General features: G+C 36.8%; 1 protein-coding gene across 1 annotated transcript in view; it reads right to left on the bottom strand.

Moving 5' to 3' along the window:
* MEI4 (meiotic double-stranded break formation protein 4) overlaps positions 1-15,120 on the bottom strand; it is a 188,961-nt gene that overhangs the window by 156,698 nt on the left and 17,143 nt on the right. The window contains exons 3-4 of the mRNA XM_044003435.1: positions 11,475-11,552; positions 10,709-11,253 (exon numbers count right to left, since the gene is read on the bottom strand). Of these exons, the coding sequence (XP_043859370.1) occupies positions 10,709-11,253; positions 11,475-11,552 (623 nt within the window). The remainder of the gene's footprint in view (positions 1-10,708; positions 11,254-11,474; positions 11,553-15,120) is intronic.

Below are 15,120 nucleotides of genomic sequence, written 5' to 3'. Positions count from 1 at the left end.
TACATATTAACAGAAAAAATGGAATACTTAAATAAACCTATCATAGGAAAAGAAATTAAATAAGTGAACTATCTAAAGAAAATATTTATTTATTTTTTGGTAAGGCAATTGGGGTTAAATGACTTGCCCAGGGTCACACAGCTAGTAATTGTCAAGCGACTAAGGCCGGATTTGAACTCAGGTCCTCCTGAATCCAGGGCCAGTTCTCTATCCACTGCACCACCTAGCTGCACCTGTAATATTTTAAATAAAATGCTAGAAAAGAGACTACATCAATATGTCATATAGATCGTGTACTATGACTAAATTAGATTTATATCATGAAGGCAAGCATGTTTCAGTATTGTTCAGTCATCGTATCCAACTCTGTGATTCCATTTGGGGTTTTCTTGGCAAAGACATTGATATATTAAATATGTGAAACAAATATGCAAATTTTAAGGTATCTAAAATAATGGTTAAAGAATATATATGTAGGGTGTTTCAAAATTCTCAATGTAGCTTTAAGCTTTAGTAGCTTAAGTAGCTGAATAAATTTAAGAGTTGAAGTTTTAGTAGCTTAAAATTACACTAAAAGGGGGCAGCTAGGTGGCGCAGTGGATAAAGAACCAGTCCTGGATTCAGGAGTACCTGAGTTCAAATCCGGCCTCAGACACTTGACACTTACTAGCTGTGTGACCCTGGGCAAGTCACTTAACCCCCATTGCCCCAGAAAAATAAAATAAAAAAATAAAAAAATTACACTAAAACTTGGGGAGCCCTATATAGAAAGATGCCACTACATAATAAAATAAATTTAAAAAAATGTTGTTGTTCAGTCATTTAAGTTGTGTTTGACTCTTCCTAAATTCATTTGGAGTTTCTTAGCAAATATATTAGAATGGTTTACCATTTTCTTTTCCAGCTCATTTTATAGATGAAGACCTAAGGCAAATAGAATTAAGTGACTTGTCCAGGTCACATAATTGCTAAGTGTCTGAGGCCATATTTGAACTCAGAAAGATGAGTCATCCTGACTTCAGGCCCAGCACAATACCACTGTGTTACCTAGCTGCTCCAAACACAAAAAAACCTATTCCAAATTCTCTAACATACAGCATATACCCCAAAGGTTGGTCCATGCTTTCTTCCTTATTTGATAGTGCAATTATTTTCTTATTTTCTTTATCAGATTTCACTCAATTCAGGGGTTAGAAAAATCTTTGAAAAAAAAAGTTTATTGATATATTTTGTTTTTACCTGACCAGAATTTCTCCTAGTATCCCTCCCTGACTCTTCCTCTTCTGAGAGAGCCATTTCATATAAAAATACAATTTTAAGGGGGGAAAAAAGAAAAGAAAAAGAGGAAGAGAAAAAATAACACAGCAAATTCAATCATATAACAAAATGTCTGAAAAATATATGCAAAGCTCCACCCCCATGAAACTCTGTAAAGATGTGGTATTGAGGTACGTTCACATATCTCTTTTTTGGGAGATGTTCTTTGTAATTTTGTAACATTCATTTAAAAAAATTCTGGTTGCTATTTTCATTTACATTGTTTCATCATTGTGCATATTACCTTTTTTGCCTCTACTTACTTCACTCTGCAACGGAACATGTCAGTTTTTATTCTTCTCTGTATTTGTCTTATTCATCATTTATTTAAGCACAGTAACACACCATTCACCTTCATGAACTATAACTTGTTTAGGAATCCTCAATCAATGGAAATCCACTTTGTTCTAAAATATCTTTTCTACAAGTTTTTTCAAAGGCACACTGAACACCATAAGCAATTTTTACACTAGTATCTCTAAATAACATTGAACCCTTGAGCGAATTTCAACTTTTCATTTCTCTCAACTTCCCAATTTTGGCTATTGATTAAAATTAGCATTTTAAGTAGGTATTTTCTTCTCAAAATCCTTGGCTGGCTCATTACCCACATAATGTGCTTTCCTAATTGTGGAAGTTCTAAAACACTCTCTTCTGGGTATTCTTCTCTTTTTTCTCAGCACTCCATGACTTGGTGACCTCACTGACTCCCCTGGGTTTCATAACCATCTCTATATAAATGACTCACGTATCTCTGTATCAGGTCCCAGTTATATGAACAATATAGGAAGGAAGGAAAGAAAGAAGGAAAGAAGGAAAGAAAGAAACATTAAGTATCTACTTTGTGCCAAGCACTGTGCTAAATACTTTACAAATGTTCTCATTTGATCCTCACAACAATCCAGGGATATAAGTGATACTATTATCCCCATTTTATAGTTAAGGAAATTGAGGGAAACTATAGTCAGACGATGATTTGGCCAGGGTTACATAGCTAGTAAGTATCTGAGGATAAATTTGATCTCAGGTCTTTCTGACTCCAAGCACAACATTCTTTCCACTGTGACAACTACCTAATGTCAGAGAGGGATAGAGATTACTAACAGTAGAGAATAAGTTGAATCCAGAAGGAAGGGAAAAAAATTCCAAGAGGCAGATCTTGCCTAACTTACACAGTTCTACATTACCTATTACTTATTACACATTTCAAACTTAACGCGTTCAAACAAGAAAACACTTGCTTTTCTCCAAAACACTCAGTGCTGTAAAACTTTCCTATTTCTATACAGAGTGCCATTCTTTCAATCTCTTAAGGTTGTAAACTCAATGTTATTCTGAAGCCCAAATATCCTGTCATCAAGTCATGCCATCTTTACCTACGCACGTATTAGTTACATTTCTTCCCTTCTTGCTATTCACACAGACATCACATTAGTTCAGATTCTCATCTCCTATTTCAATGTCCTGTCTCAAGTTTCTCTCCATTTTAGTTGTGAACTAATCCAAAAATTCTGCACAGCAACCTTTGATCCAGCAATACCATGGCTAGGTCTGTGTCCCAAAGACATCCCAAAAAAGGCAAAAGTACCTATTTGTATAAAAATATTTATAGGAGCTATTTTTGTGGTAGATAAGAACTGGAAATCAAAGGGATGTCCAAACAAGCTATGGTATATGATTGTAAAGGAATATTTTTGTGCTGTAATAAATGACAAGCAGGATGATTTCAGAAAAACTTGCAAAGACTTACATGAACTGATGCATAGGAAAGTGAATAGATCCAGAAGAACATCATACACAGTAACAGCAGTATTGTACCATGAAGAACTGTGAATGACTCAGCTCTTCCCAGCAATATAATCCAAGACAATCCCAAAGGACTAATGATGAAGCACACTATCTGCCTCCAGGGAAAGAGAATATTTATTTAATACAGACTGAAGGATGCTATTTTTTACTTTCTTTCATTTTTTTTTCTTTTATTTGATTTCAACTAATGACTAATATGGAAATGTTTGTACATAATTGCACATGTATAACATATCTGATTGCTAATCATTTCAGGGAGGAGTGAGGAAGGCATAGAATTTAGAACTCAAAACTTTAAATAAAAATGTTTAAAAAAATTTGTCTCTATCCACTTTAGTCCATGGTCCACACAGCTAACAAATACATTACTTTTCTTAAGCCTAGATCTGACTCCCTTTACTCAGTAAGCTCTAGGGGTTCCTTATTGCCTCTAAGATTAATGATAAACTCTTTGGCTTTTAAAAACCCTTCACAACTTGGGCCTAATATACCTTTCCATATTCATTATACAATATTTAATTCCCTATACTCCACAATCCATCTAGATATACTGTTGTATGAGGAACCCAGAACAGGCAATCTGCAATCTATGCCTTTGCGCTGACTGCCTCTGAAACCTAAATAGTAGTCACTACTCACATTAGTTTTACAAATCTCTCACTTATTTCAAGACGCTACTTAAACATTACTTTCTAAATGAAGTCTTTCTTGATTCCCCCAATTTTTAATGATCTCTTTCCTTACCTTGTATTTACTTCATTTGTATTTGCAATTACTTATATAAATTGTTCAATGAGTCTGGCATCTATGAGCATGTAAGGGATACTGCTGACACAACACCCATTAAGGAAGGATATTGGGAGATAGCATCCAAGAGAATTGCAATGACATAATGGAAGTGCTCTGAAGTGACTGGAACATGCACGGTCATTCTGCAACTGATTCTGGTCTGTTAAACATGTGATGAGGAAGAGTCCTCTTGATTAGTTGGGAGTATATTCTAAAGGTGTAACCAAAAGCCTCAGCATCTCTTTTCCTTTGGTTTGGCCTCTTTGTAGGGATAAACCTACTACTTTCTTTCCAAGGCCAATGTGTGGTTCCATGAATATGGGTCACAGTTAATTGACTGAATTACGTTGTTCTTTTCTTTGGAGGTGAAGAAAATTGGAGGTGAAGACCTGTGAGTTACAAAAGTTCAGAAGAGGGAGTCAGCTGAGGTCCAGACTTCTGAGAGTTAAGTCCTTGTGAGGTTTATCAATAAATCTAATGTACTGATACCATAAAAGAGCCAGCCCAGCAAAAGCTAGGATGAGGACTCAACTCATCAAGTAGTGATAATACATTTGGATGGGAACTTGATATAACCAATGCTATAAAGATTTTGTGCTAAATCTGAGCCTAGTCTCCCCAGAGACTGAGAAGGTTAACAGAGAGAGTGTTCCCCTGAGGTACTGGAGGGAAATGTTTATTCTTCTGATATTGCTCTATCTTCAGAGTAAATCTCCCTTTCTATAACCTAATTTATGTTAAGAGGTTAAGTGGAATTGGGATTCTAGTCACCGGTAGTTAACAATATTGGGGGAACTACATGGAACTGGGGATCAAGCTGATTGTGGTAGAGAAGAGATACCCTAAGCCCTCAGGGGCACCCTTAGGACTCTCAGAAGGAGAAGTATCTGGACTTGTTCTAGTAGTAAGGCCAGAAAATATACTGGCTGTTTTATAGAGGACTATTGGCACAATGAATAAAGCACTAGGTCTAGGGTCAGGAAGACCTGATTTGAAATTTAGCTTCAGATATTTACTCACTGTATGACCCTTGACAAGTGACACAATTGCTATTTGCCTCAGTTTCAACTGTACAATTGGACTATTAATAACACCTAACTTGCTGGGTTGTTGTAAGGTTCAAAAAATAATATTTGTAAAAAGTGATTAGCATTGTAGTGAGCACAAAATAAATGATTTCCTTCCTTCTCTTCCCCTGTTATAAATATACAAGCAGTCTCTGTCATTAGAATATAATCTTTGAGAGAAAAGTTTCATTTATTTGTATTGCCAACACTTATCACTGCCTGTTACATAACTAGCTGCTAAATAAATGCTTGCTTGATTGACTGATCATTCTTCAAGTATTATATTTCTTATTCATTTAACACATTGTCCAAATGAATAAAATGCCTCTTGTTGTGACATCATAATCAAATAGAACATAGGTTCAGGTATCAGTGCTGACAACTGTTCTTGACAAGCACTATCTCATATTAAAAGCTTAGTTTTATTTCCATCAAGTAATATTGTTTTGACCTTGAAGTCAAGTCTCATTGTTACTATGAGCCCTGGATCAAAGGCAAAATCACTTTTTTTTTTTTTTTTGCAGGGCAATGGGGTTAAGTGACTTGCCCAGGGTCACACAACTGATAAGTGTCAAGTGTCTGAGGCCAGATTTGAACTCAGTTACTCCTGAATCCAGGGCTGGTGCTTTATCCACTGCGCCACCTAGCCACCCCGGCATAATCTCTTCATCACAACAGAGGCTGAATTTGCCCACTCTACTTTCCTGAATGATTAGAATCTTCATGGTAATTAATATATTTTCTCCTCCTATAATGGCCTTCAATCCCATCTTGCTACTGCCCTCTGGCTCCCACCTTTTCACCCCTTTACAATATTTTGCAAATGAGTTTACACTTTAAACCAATATTTCGCTTGGCTCCATGCCTATCTAGTTGACAAGAAAAACAGACTACTGGCTAAGATGATTTCTGGGCTCTACAGAGCGTTTTACTAGGAAAACTTTTTTGCAAAGTCATAGTTGGGGCTCTTTACTTTTGTCTATTGCTAAAGAGTCAAAACCTCATTTAAACAAATAAGTCTGTAAATGTGATAGCATTCTACTTCTATTTATCTTAACCTTTTAATTTTGAATCGAATTTGAAGCTGCTTTAACAAATCAATGACACAATTGTACATAGCAGATTATGGAACTACTATCTCCAATCACTTCTTCCCAATTAGATATAGCCAATAGCATTTGGCGGAAAGGAGTGATGATGGTGCTCATCATATCAGAACCGTATGCTTCTATTCTTGAAGAAAGTATTCACAAGCGTAAACCATCAGAGTAATAAGTAAGTATCTGCCCTCTTTTGTTTCTTGCTTCCCTATCACCTCTGCCATGTTCTGCTTTTTTCTGGCACTTATTTCAGCAGTGATATTAAGGTGCATACTGCCTTAGTATGAAGCATTTTGTCAAATTTTTCATCAAATTCCTCTACTTCATCCTCTGAAATAGACATTGGTGAATAAGCTTCAATTATCTTCATGGTCTATGTTATTATCCTTTTTATGGGCATTTCTGGCAACACAGCCAGGGCTCCCACAAAATTATCTTTCTTATTTTTTGTGCACACAATGAAACTAACTTAAACAATTCCTTTATTTGCTTCCCTGAAGAAAGCTATCTCTCCATTTGCTTGAAAATTTTTTTTTACTGTTTTTTTTTTAACTTACAGTAAGAATGAAAATGGAACAGGTAGGTGGCACAGTAGACAGAGCACTGAGCCTAAAGTCAGGAAGACTCATCTTCCTGAATTCAGATCTGGCCTCAGATACTTACTAACTCTGAGCAAGTCATTTAACCCTGTTTGCCTCAGTTTCCTCATCTGTAAAATGAGGTAGAGAAGAAAATGGAAAACCAATGAAGTATCTCTGCCAAGAGAACCCCAAATGGGGTCATGAAGAACCAGACATGACTAAACAAATGAAGAAGAATGAAGATGTGGATTGGGTTTAGTACTTTTGGTAGAACAACAAATCAATGGTTATTGGACAAAGATTCTACATCAGAAGTAAGGACAGGTCCTGAACCTGTGATTTCATTGATACAGAGAACCACAAAATGAGGGATTTCCCTCCATTAATGCAGGTTAGTACAATATCTGCAACTTAAAGTCTTAAAAGTTGCCTGGAGCACTAAGAGATTCTATATCTTGCCCAGGGTGCCAGAAGTAGTATGTGTCAGAGTCAGGACTTGATTCCAGCTATCCCTGGCTCTGAGACTGGCTTTTTTCCATTAGTTCCCTCTTTCCTTAAGAGTAACAACAGTTTGTAGCTTAGTGGATAAAGCACCAGCCCTGGATTCAGGAGGACCTGAGTTCAAATCCAGCCTCAGACACTTGACACTTACTAGCTGTGTGACCCTGGGCAAGTCACTTAACCCTCATTGCCCTGCAAAAAACAAAAACAAACAAAAAAACAAAGACCAAGAGTAACAGCAGCTAAACTGTTGCTTAAAGACGACCTAACCACTGTGATTCTTAAAATCCTCAACACTCTTCTACCAGCAGTACAGAAAAAATGATATAGGTACTTAGTATTATAATTATAGAACTAAAACCATAAAGAAACCTCAGAGGCCACCTAATCCAACTCATATTTTACAGATGAAGAAACAGAAGCACAGGAAGGTTGAGTGATTTGTCCAAGTTCACAAAGGTAGTAAGCAACAGAAGAGGTATCTGAACCCAGGTTTTCTGACTCCACACTATATCAAACTGCTTCAAGAGAAGAAGGAGACTGCACAAAATGCAATTGTTTTCCATTTTTATCATTTTCAAATTCACCATGTCCAAAAAAGGCCATTGCCTAATGGCTACCCCTAACAAGCCTCCCTTCATGTGGCTAATTGTTTTTTTGGATAGCAGACAGACTGAGCACTTTTTACAAATATCATTTATTTGATACTTATAACAACCCTGCAAGGTAGGTGATATTAATATTCCTATTTTACAGTTGAGGAAACTGAGGCAAACAGCAATTATGTGACTTTCCAAGGGTCATACAGATAGTAAATGTCTGATTCTACATTTCAAATCAGGTCTTCCTGACTCCAGACTCAGTAATCTATCCACTGCACCTCTAGTTGCCTCTAAAATAAAGCCCATGCTTTAATCCTGTCCATATTGTTAGAATCAGAGTTTATGTAAGCTTTGCATAGTCTCCCAGAATTCAGGCTCACCTCTATAAGATTTTTTTATTGTTGTTCTCGTCAGAGAACTGTTTATACACATAGACAGAGGCAAGCCCCCCCCCACCCCCTGACACAACCACAGTTTTGTTTTTTTCCTATTGTGTCTGATGAATAATAAAACTCACCCAACTATTGGAATTTTACATCATGTCAAATGTGTTTTAAATTGTTTCAGAAGAATAAAATAAAAAACCAAGGCACAAAGTAGGAAAATGGCAAAATATCATGAAGTAATTGAGTTTTTCATCTTTATCTAAAAAGAGCAATGAGAAGTCAATTTTATCTTTTGTAATTGTGACACAGTGATGGGGTATGATGAGAACAGAAAAAGATTCTACAAAAAGTAAAATATTTTCACAACTGCTAAAAAACTCCATTATGCTGTTTCTATTCTATTGCACAGTGTCTATCACTATAATGGCTTAACTGAAAAAAGAAAAACAAAAACAAAAAAATGAACACAGATATAGAATGAATTCATCAACTAAAGGGATCTTTGAAAACTTAGCCAATATTTGAATATTTATATAAAAATGAAAATTACTTAAGGGATAGATTATGAACTCAATAAAAGCAAATATTAACATTACATTTTAAAAATCAATAGATAGCAGTTTTCCTTGGGTGAAAACACAATTTCCAAGATAGGGCTGAAACAGACAATTCATTCTTTCTGTATCCACTTCAATTGTTTCTTAGTTGTCAATTTAAGGTATTTAATATTGTCCAAATGAAGGAAGCAGAGACCAAGGAAAATACAACAATAAAAGGAGGGAAAATGATGCTATCTTTAAGTGGGGGGGGGGAAGATGGGTTAAATGTTGCAACAGAATAGAACTTGGGGCTTGCCTATTTCAGTAATGCTTAATGAATGACAAAGAAAAGAAATACAATGTGTTTAATGTATGGCTTATTTCCCACAGTCTATCAGTCCATTTGTGGAATACCTGCTATTTGTACCACTGTACTAGTTATTAAGGCAGTAATAAAGGAAATTAAGACATTGTATTTGACCTCAAGAGGTTACAATCTAATGAGAGGGAAAGGAAAAACCAAGTTTATAGCTATTAGTCATAATATGACAGCACAATATGAGAGATTTCAATGTTGTAGAGCCATTAAGCTGAAAAACCATTAAAACTTTTAGGAATTGAGACTTTGTTTACTTTTGGGTAGTCCATAAAATGGGCATTTAAGATGGTACAATGTATAGAACACTAGGCCTAGAGTCAGGAAGACATGAATGCAAATCCAGCCTCAGATACTTACAAGTCATATGACCCTTGACAAATCAATTAACCCTGTTTGCTGCACTAAAAGGAGCATAAGGAAATGGCAAACCACTCCAGTATCTTTGCCAAGAAAACCCTAAATGGGGTCCCTAAGAGTCAGACATGACTGAAAACAACAAACAGTAAAGAGATTACTGTAATAAGTAATGAAATAACTAGCTCTAGAAAAGAAATTAATATCGGAAATTTGGTAGGGGGAAGCAACAAAAATGGCGGGGGGAGATGGTGAATTGGCATGCTCAAGGGTGTAATGGATGATAACAGGATATACTGATTGGTGCTGGGGAATGTGAGGAAATAATTAATAATTTCTTGGGGGGACGCAGAGATGAGTCTTAGTCTCAGTGCTTTCTCCCCCCACTCCAGAAAGTCCTGTTCTTGATCTGGTACAAACCCAAGGGAGCAAAAGAAATGGAGAGAGATTCTTTTATCTAGTTCAGTGAAAGACTGATGGGATCAAACCACACCTAGATAACAGACTTGGCCTTTAGTAACTTCAGTGAGAATCTTTTACATTCTTCTCCCTGATGTCATCTGTAGAGTTCATTTTTAATGTAGACCACCTTCAAGTCATGTCAACCAATAGAATTGAATGATGTTAACCAATTAGCTTTGATCATTATCTAATGACCCACTTCTATCAAAAGAGGATAAAACTCTCAGAAGAGGCCAAGAGCTCTCTCTGGTCGCAGTCTTGGCTTGGCTTTCCCTCTTAGGAAAGCATAGGTCTTGTAAACTCCCTTAGGTTTCCTTGAGACCACGTGCTGTCTCTCTGAAAGACAGGATTGGTCTTTTGGAGCTTTTCTACAGATGAAGCTCTCTCTCCTTACTTTCTCTACCACGACATATGTGCTTAACCAAAACTGGTATCAATAGCCATAGCAATTAATTTTTTTTTCATAGCAATTAATTTTTAAAAACACAGTTTTGGGGCAGCTAGGTGGCACAGTGAATAGAGCACTGGCCCTGGAGTCAAGAGTACCTGAGTTCAAATCCGGCCTCAGACACTTAACACTTACTAGTTGTGTGACCCTGGGCAAGTCATTTAACCCCAATTGTCTTACTAAAAAAACAAAAACAAAAACAAAAAAACACACTTTTATCTTAATTAAGGAAACACAGGAAGGATTTTTGGACCATAAGGTAGATCCATTTCAGAGAAAGGACCTGCATAACACATGTCTAGGATTATCAATTAAACTCATTCTTGACATTTTATTTTAACTTTAATGTAATAATGTAATAATATACTACTTACCCGATTAATACTGCTGGTCCTTAAAATAACCTGCACTAGAGTTTTTTCAAATTCTTCCAGCTTCTTGAAACATTTTTTAAGTATGTGATTAGACAAATTACAATCATCGATTAACCTAGTCAAAATAAAAACTGCTTCTGTCAAAAAGTTTGAGAAAGGAAGTTTAGGGTCACTGTAAAAAGTTATCAAGCCATCAAGCAACCGAAAAACAGAATCAGATACTGTGGAACAGTCACTTTCAAACTTGTTTAAATCTGTTTTCAAACTACCAGATTCTGTTAAATTCTTCAGTTCAAGCACATGTTGCAAAAATTGTAAGTGAGAAGATAAAGTTTTTTCTTGGAGGGCACAATGACTTTTCACAATGGGCAGCTGATACACAGAAATTTCAGAAGATGAAGTAAAACTCTCTTCAACATTCTGAGACAGTTCTGAAGGATCAGTTCTATTCTCACTTAACACATCACACCCAGAGTCTTCTAGCTGGCTGGAGCTGTTCTCAGGGCTTTCAAGATCCTTAGAGGATGGAGGGGCCGTTCTGTTTCCTGAAACAAAACAAAAATATTTATGGCTTAAAGATGATGACTTTCTTATGTACCTACAATCTGTTGATTTAAGATTTGTTGTATAAACCTAAAATGGTAAATGAAAGACCCAATAAAAGCAGTGGCTTGAATATTATGAAAAAAATGTAAAGCATATATTCAAACAAAATCATAAAAGGAATGAGCATAACAATGATAACAAGGGGAAAAAAAACTCTTACCTTCACTGGCAAAAGGTAGTGATAAATCCTCTTGATACTCCGTCACAAACAAGAAGAAAGGCAGAGATTTTTCAGCAGCTTCTCAGCCCCTTCTTTCACTTTCTGCTCTAAGCCATTGATAACAACCCATCTAATTTCTATCTATTTTCATATTTTCATTACAATTTAAATTTCAGCAGAACTTAAATTTCTAAACCACATTATGGATGATTTCCCAGAGTCTTCTCCAATGACAATCAGTTTGTTAAGAAAGCTTTATAAGAAAGCAGTGAATGAAATGCAGCTATATCCTTGGTGTAAGAGAGGGGAAATCAATATGTACAAGTCTAGGAATGTAGTCATACTCATTCTAAAATGTCACTGAAGTCTCTCTGGAAATAGAAATTATATGCAGCTTTCATCCAAATAATTATCCCTCTTTTTAAAGGCAGGCATAAATATTCTAAAAGGTCTGCTCCTCTGGCTAGTCATTCCTTAGGGGAGACAGAAAGAGGTTTCACATAGAACGAATGGGGGATCAGACTTAAGAGTGTGGAAAGGCTGATTCAACCACTGCTTCAGCATCAATTACATGAGCCACCATGGACAAGACACTTAAACCCTCATAACTCCTCAGTATCCCCATGCAACTGTCTCTGACTATTTACTTGCAGATGATTTATCATCTGCAAAGAGAAAAGGTTTTGAGTTTCCACTACAAGAAATTCTTATAATGATGAAATGACACGTGCAGGTCACTACCACTTCCTGCCATATCCTCAACTGCTCTTCTGCACATGGATATAGAAGTTATCCAACACGGGATATATTTAATTCAAGGAAATAAAAAGTACTTTAACCTGTGTAATTTTACAAAGTGGGATAATCTTTTCATACATGTGGCACAGTGAACAGAGCACTGGGCCTGGAGTCAGGAAGATTAATCTTCCTGAATTCAAGTCTGGCTTCCAGCACTTACTAGCTGCATGACCCTAGTAAGTCACTTAACCCTGTTTGCCTCAGTTTCCTCATCTGTAAAATGGGCTGGAGAAGGAAATGGCAAACCACTCTAGTATCTTTGCCAAGAAAACCCCAATGGGGTAACAGAGAGTTGAACATGACTGAAATGGCTGAACAACATAATTTAAAATCTTATACATAATAATTATATGTAAAATGTATACTGCCATTTTGTCAGTATATGTGTATACTCACACATGTATAAATTATATATATGAAATTATCAAGACAGTAAATTTGACCTCATATATTTATTGAGACTTGGTGAGATCTAATTCATAACTGGAATAGGACAACAGAATTGTATACTTTATTCAAAAGAAAAATAAATAAATAAAAGAGCAGTAAAGCAGCATTGTATATAAGAATAATATAATTCCATAAGGAAATTAATGGACCAGAGAAGTATGATAGAGAGTAGTAGTAGTAGTAGTAGTAGTAGTAGTAGTAGTAGTAGTAGTAGTAGTAGTAGTAGTAGCAGTAGGCTTCCACCAGTCGCTGACGACCATGGATCAGCCCCCTGAAGAGCCACAGAGCATAGTACCCCATGAGGAGTAGCTGGAGTGTCCTCTCCAGGGTGCTGGCCTGGGCAGATCAATATGGAAAACAAGCGGTTGCCCATGCAGCAGGTTTTCTCTCTCCGTGACACTGGTGGATCCAAAGGAAAGGCAGAGCCAGTACAATTTGGCACCAATGCCCCGCAGGAGTTGCCAGAGGGATGTGATGTCCAACCTCCAACTGCCTAAGGGACTCCGACTCCTGATTTTTCCTCGAGGTTAACTCCCAAAACTTTTCCTAAAAATGGGTATAGCCGCAAGGCAGCGTCGGTTTAAAATCAGGGTTTTCCTTCCCCTAGGAGAGTTGCCTACCAAGGCTGAGGAGCCCCACCTGCCCGAAACAACTGGTTTTAAGGTGCCAGTGACTCCCAGTGATAGAGAGTATATGATGAATAACAATGGTGGAGGGGAAGAGATTATTTGGTGAGGCTATGCAACCAACCAGACATAGGATGAAATGAATGAGTTTCAAAAACATGTCCGAAACCTGGCACAGAGGCATGATACAATAGAGGTGGGAGATTTCAACAATTTGGAACACCTTTTCAAGTCAGGTCAAGTCAACAAGCATTTAAGAAGCACTTCTTGTATATATTTGTGTAAGACACCATATAACACTAGGAATACAAGAAAAAAAACACTCTGAATTCAATGAACTTATATTCTAATAGTAGAAATAACATGCTAACTATATATACACATGTATATATATATGTATATATGAATATGCATATGTACATATTATATATGTATATATGCACCCATATACCTATACAGAGGAAAAATTTGAGGTAATCTTAGAGGAAAAGTACTAGCAGTGGGGGAGATGAGGCCTCTTTGAGAAGGTAGTTTTCAACAATTATTTATGAAGCATTTATTATATTACAGGCACTGTGCTAAGTCCTGGGTATAAAAAGAAATATAGAAACAATACCTTCTTTGAAGGAGCTAACAATCTAATGGGGAAAGAGGGAGAAAGGTAATGAAGGGAAGAAAACATGCAAACAACTATATACAAACAAGGTATACACAGGAGAAACTGGAGACACTCAGAGGAATGTTGTTGGTTGTTGTCCTTCATTCTCAAAGTGGACCACAATGACATAATTATGTTGGAGTCACAATACAATGTGTCTGACTGTGGCTAATAAGATCTATGTAGCTCAGAAGGCTCTACCACAAGTCAGGCACAAAGGTCGCATATGGACATTTGGAGTGGATACAATAATAAGAATAGGAAAGTCACTAATATTAAGGAGGAACAGCAAAGGTTTACTGTACAAGGTGAAATAACAGCTAAGCCTTGAAAGAAGCTAGGGATGCCAGAAGGCACAGATGAGGAAGGAAGAAATTCTAGCCAGGGAAAATGCAGAAAATCATCAGATTGGAGGGTCTTGTAGGAGAAATAGCACAGATACCAGTGCCATTGGGTTGCAATAAAAAGGAGTGAAGTTGAAGACAGGAAAGGCAAGGAGACAGGTTATGAAAGGCCATAGGATTTTACATTTGAACCTGGAACCAATGAAAAGCCATTATGGTTTATTGAATAAGGAAGGGACGTGGATAGACCTACCTTCTAGGAACATAAATTTGATAGCAGAGTAGAGGATGAACCAAAGGGAGGAGAAACTTAAGACAAGGAAGCTATTGCAAAAGTCTAGACATGAGGGAATAATGACCTGTACCAAGGTAGGGACATATATGAGAGAGTTGTGGACACAGAACCAATAGGACTTGGAGGTGTGTGGCAACAAATTAAGAAGTTGAAGATGACACCTGGGTTGGGAACCTTGGTGACTGAAAGGATGATGAACTGTAATAGAGAAGTTTAGAAGAGAGGAGAATTACAGGTTGAGGGGGGTAGATTACAAGTCAAGTTTCCGACATGATGTGTTTTAGATGTGTACAGATCAGAGTTTGAAATGTCTAATAGGTGGTTAGGAATGTGAGAGTGGCGGTTAGGACAGAGGTTAGGGCGGGATAAATAAATCTAAGAAACATCTGCATAGAGATAATTATTGAATCCATGGGAACTGATAAGATCAGCAAATGTATAGAGGGAAAAGGGTCCAGAACAAGTCTTAGGGGAT

The sequence above is a fragment of the Dromiciops gliroides genome, chromosome 4, assembly GCF_019393635.1.
Source record: "Dromiciops gliroides isolate mDroGli1 chromosome 4, mDroGli1.pri, whole genome shotgun sequence".
NCBI classification, from domain to species: Eukaryota; Metazoa; Chordata; class Mammalia; order Microbiotheria; family Microbiotheriidae; genus Dromiciops; species Dromiciops gliroides.
The sequence above is the reverse complement of the archived record's forward strand: the minus strand, read 5'-3'. Positions and strand labels throughout refer to the sequence as shown.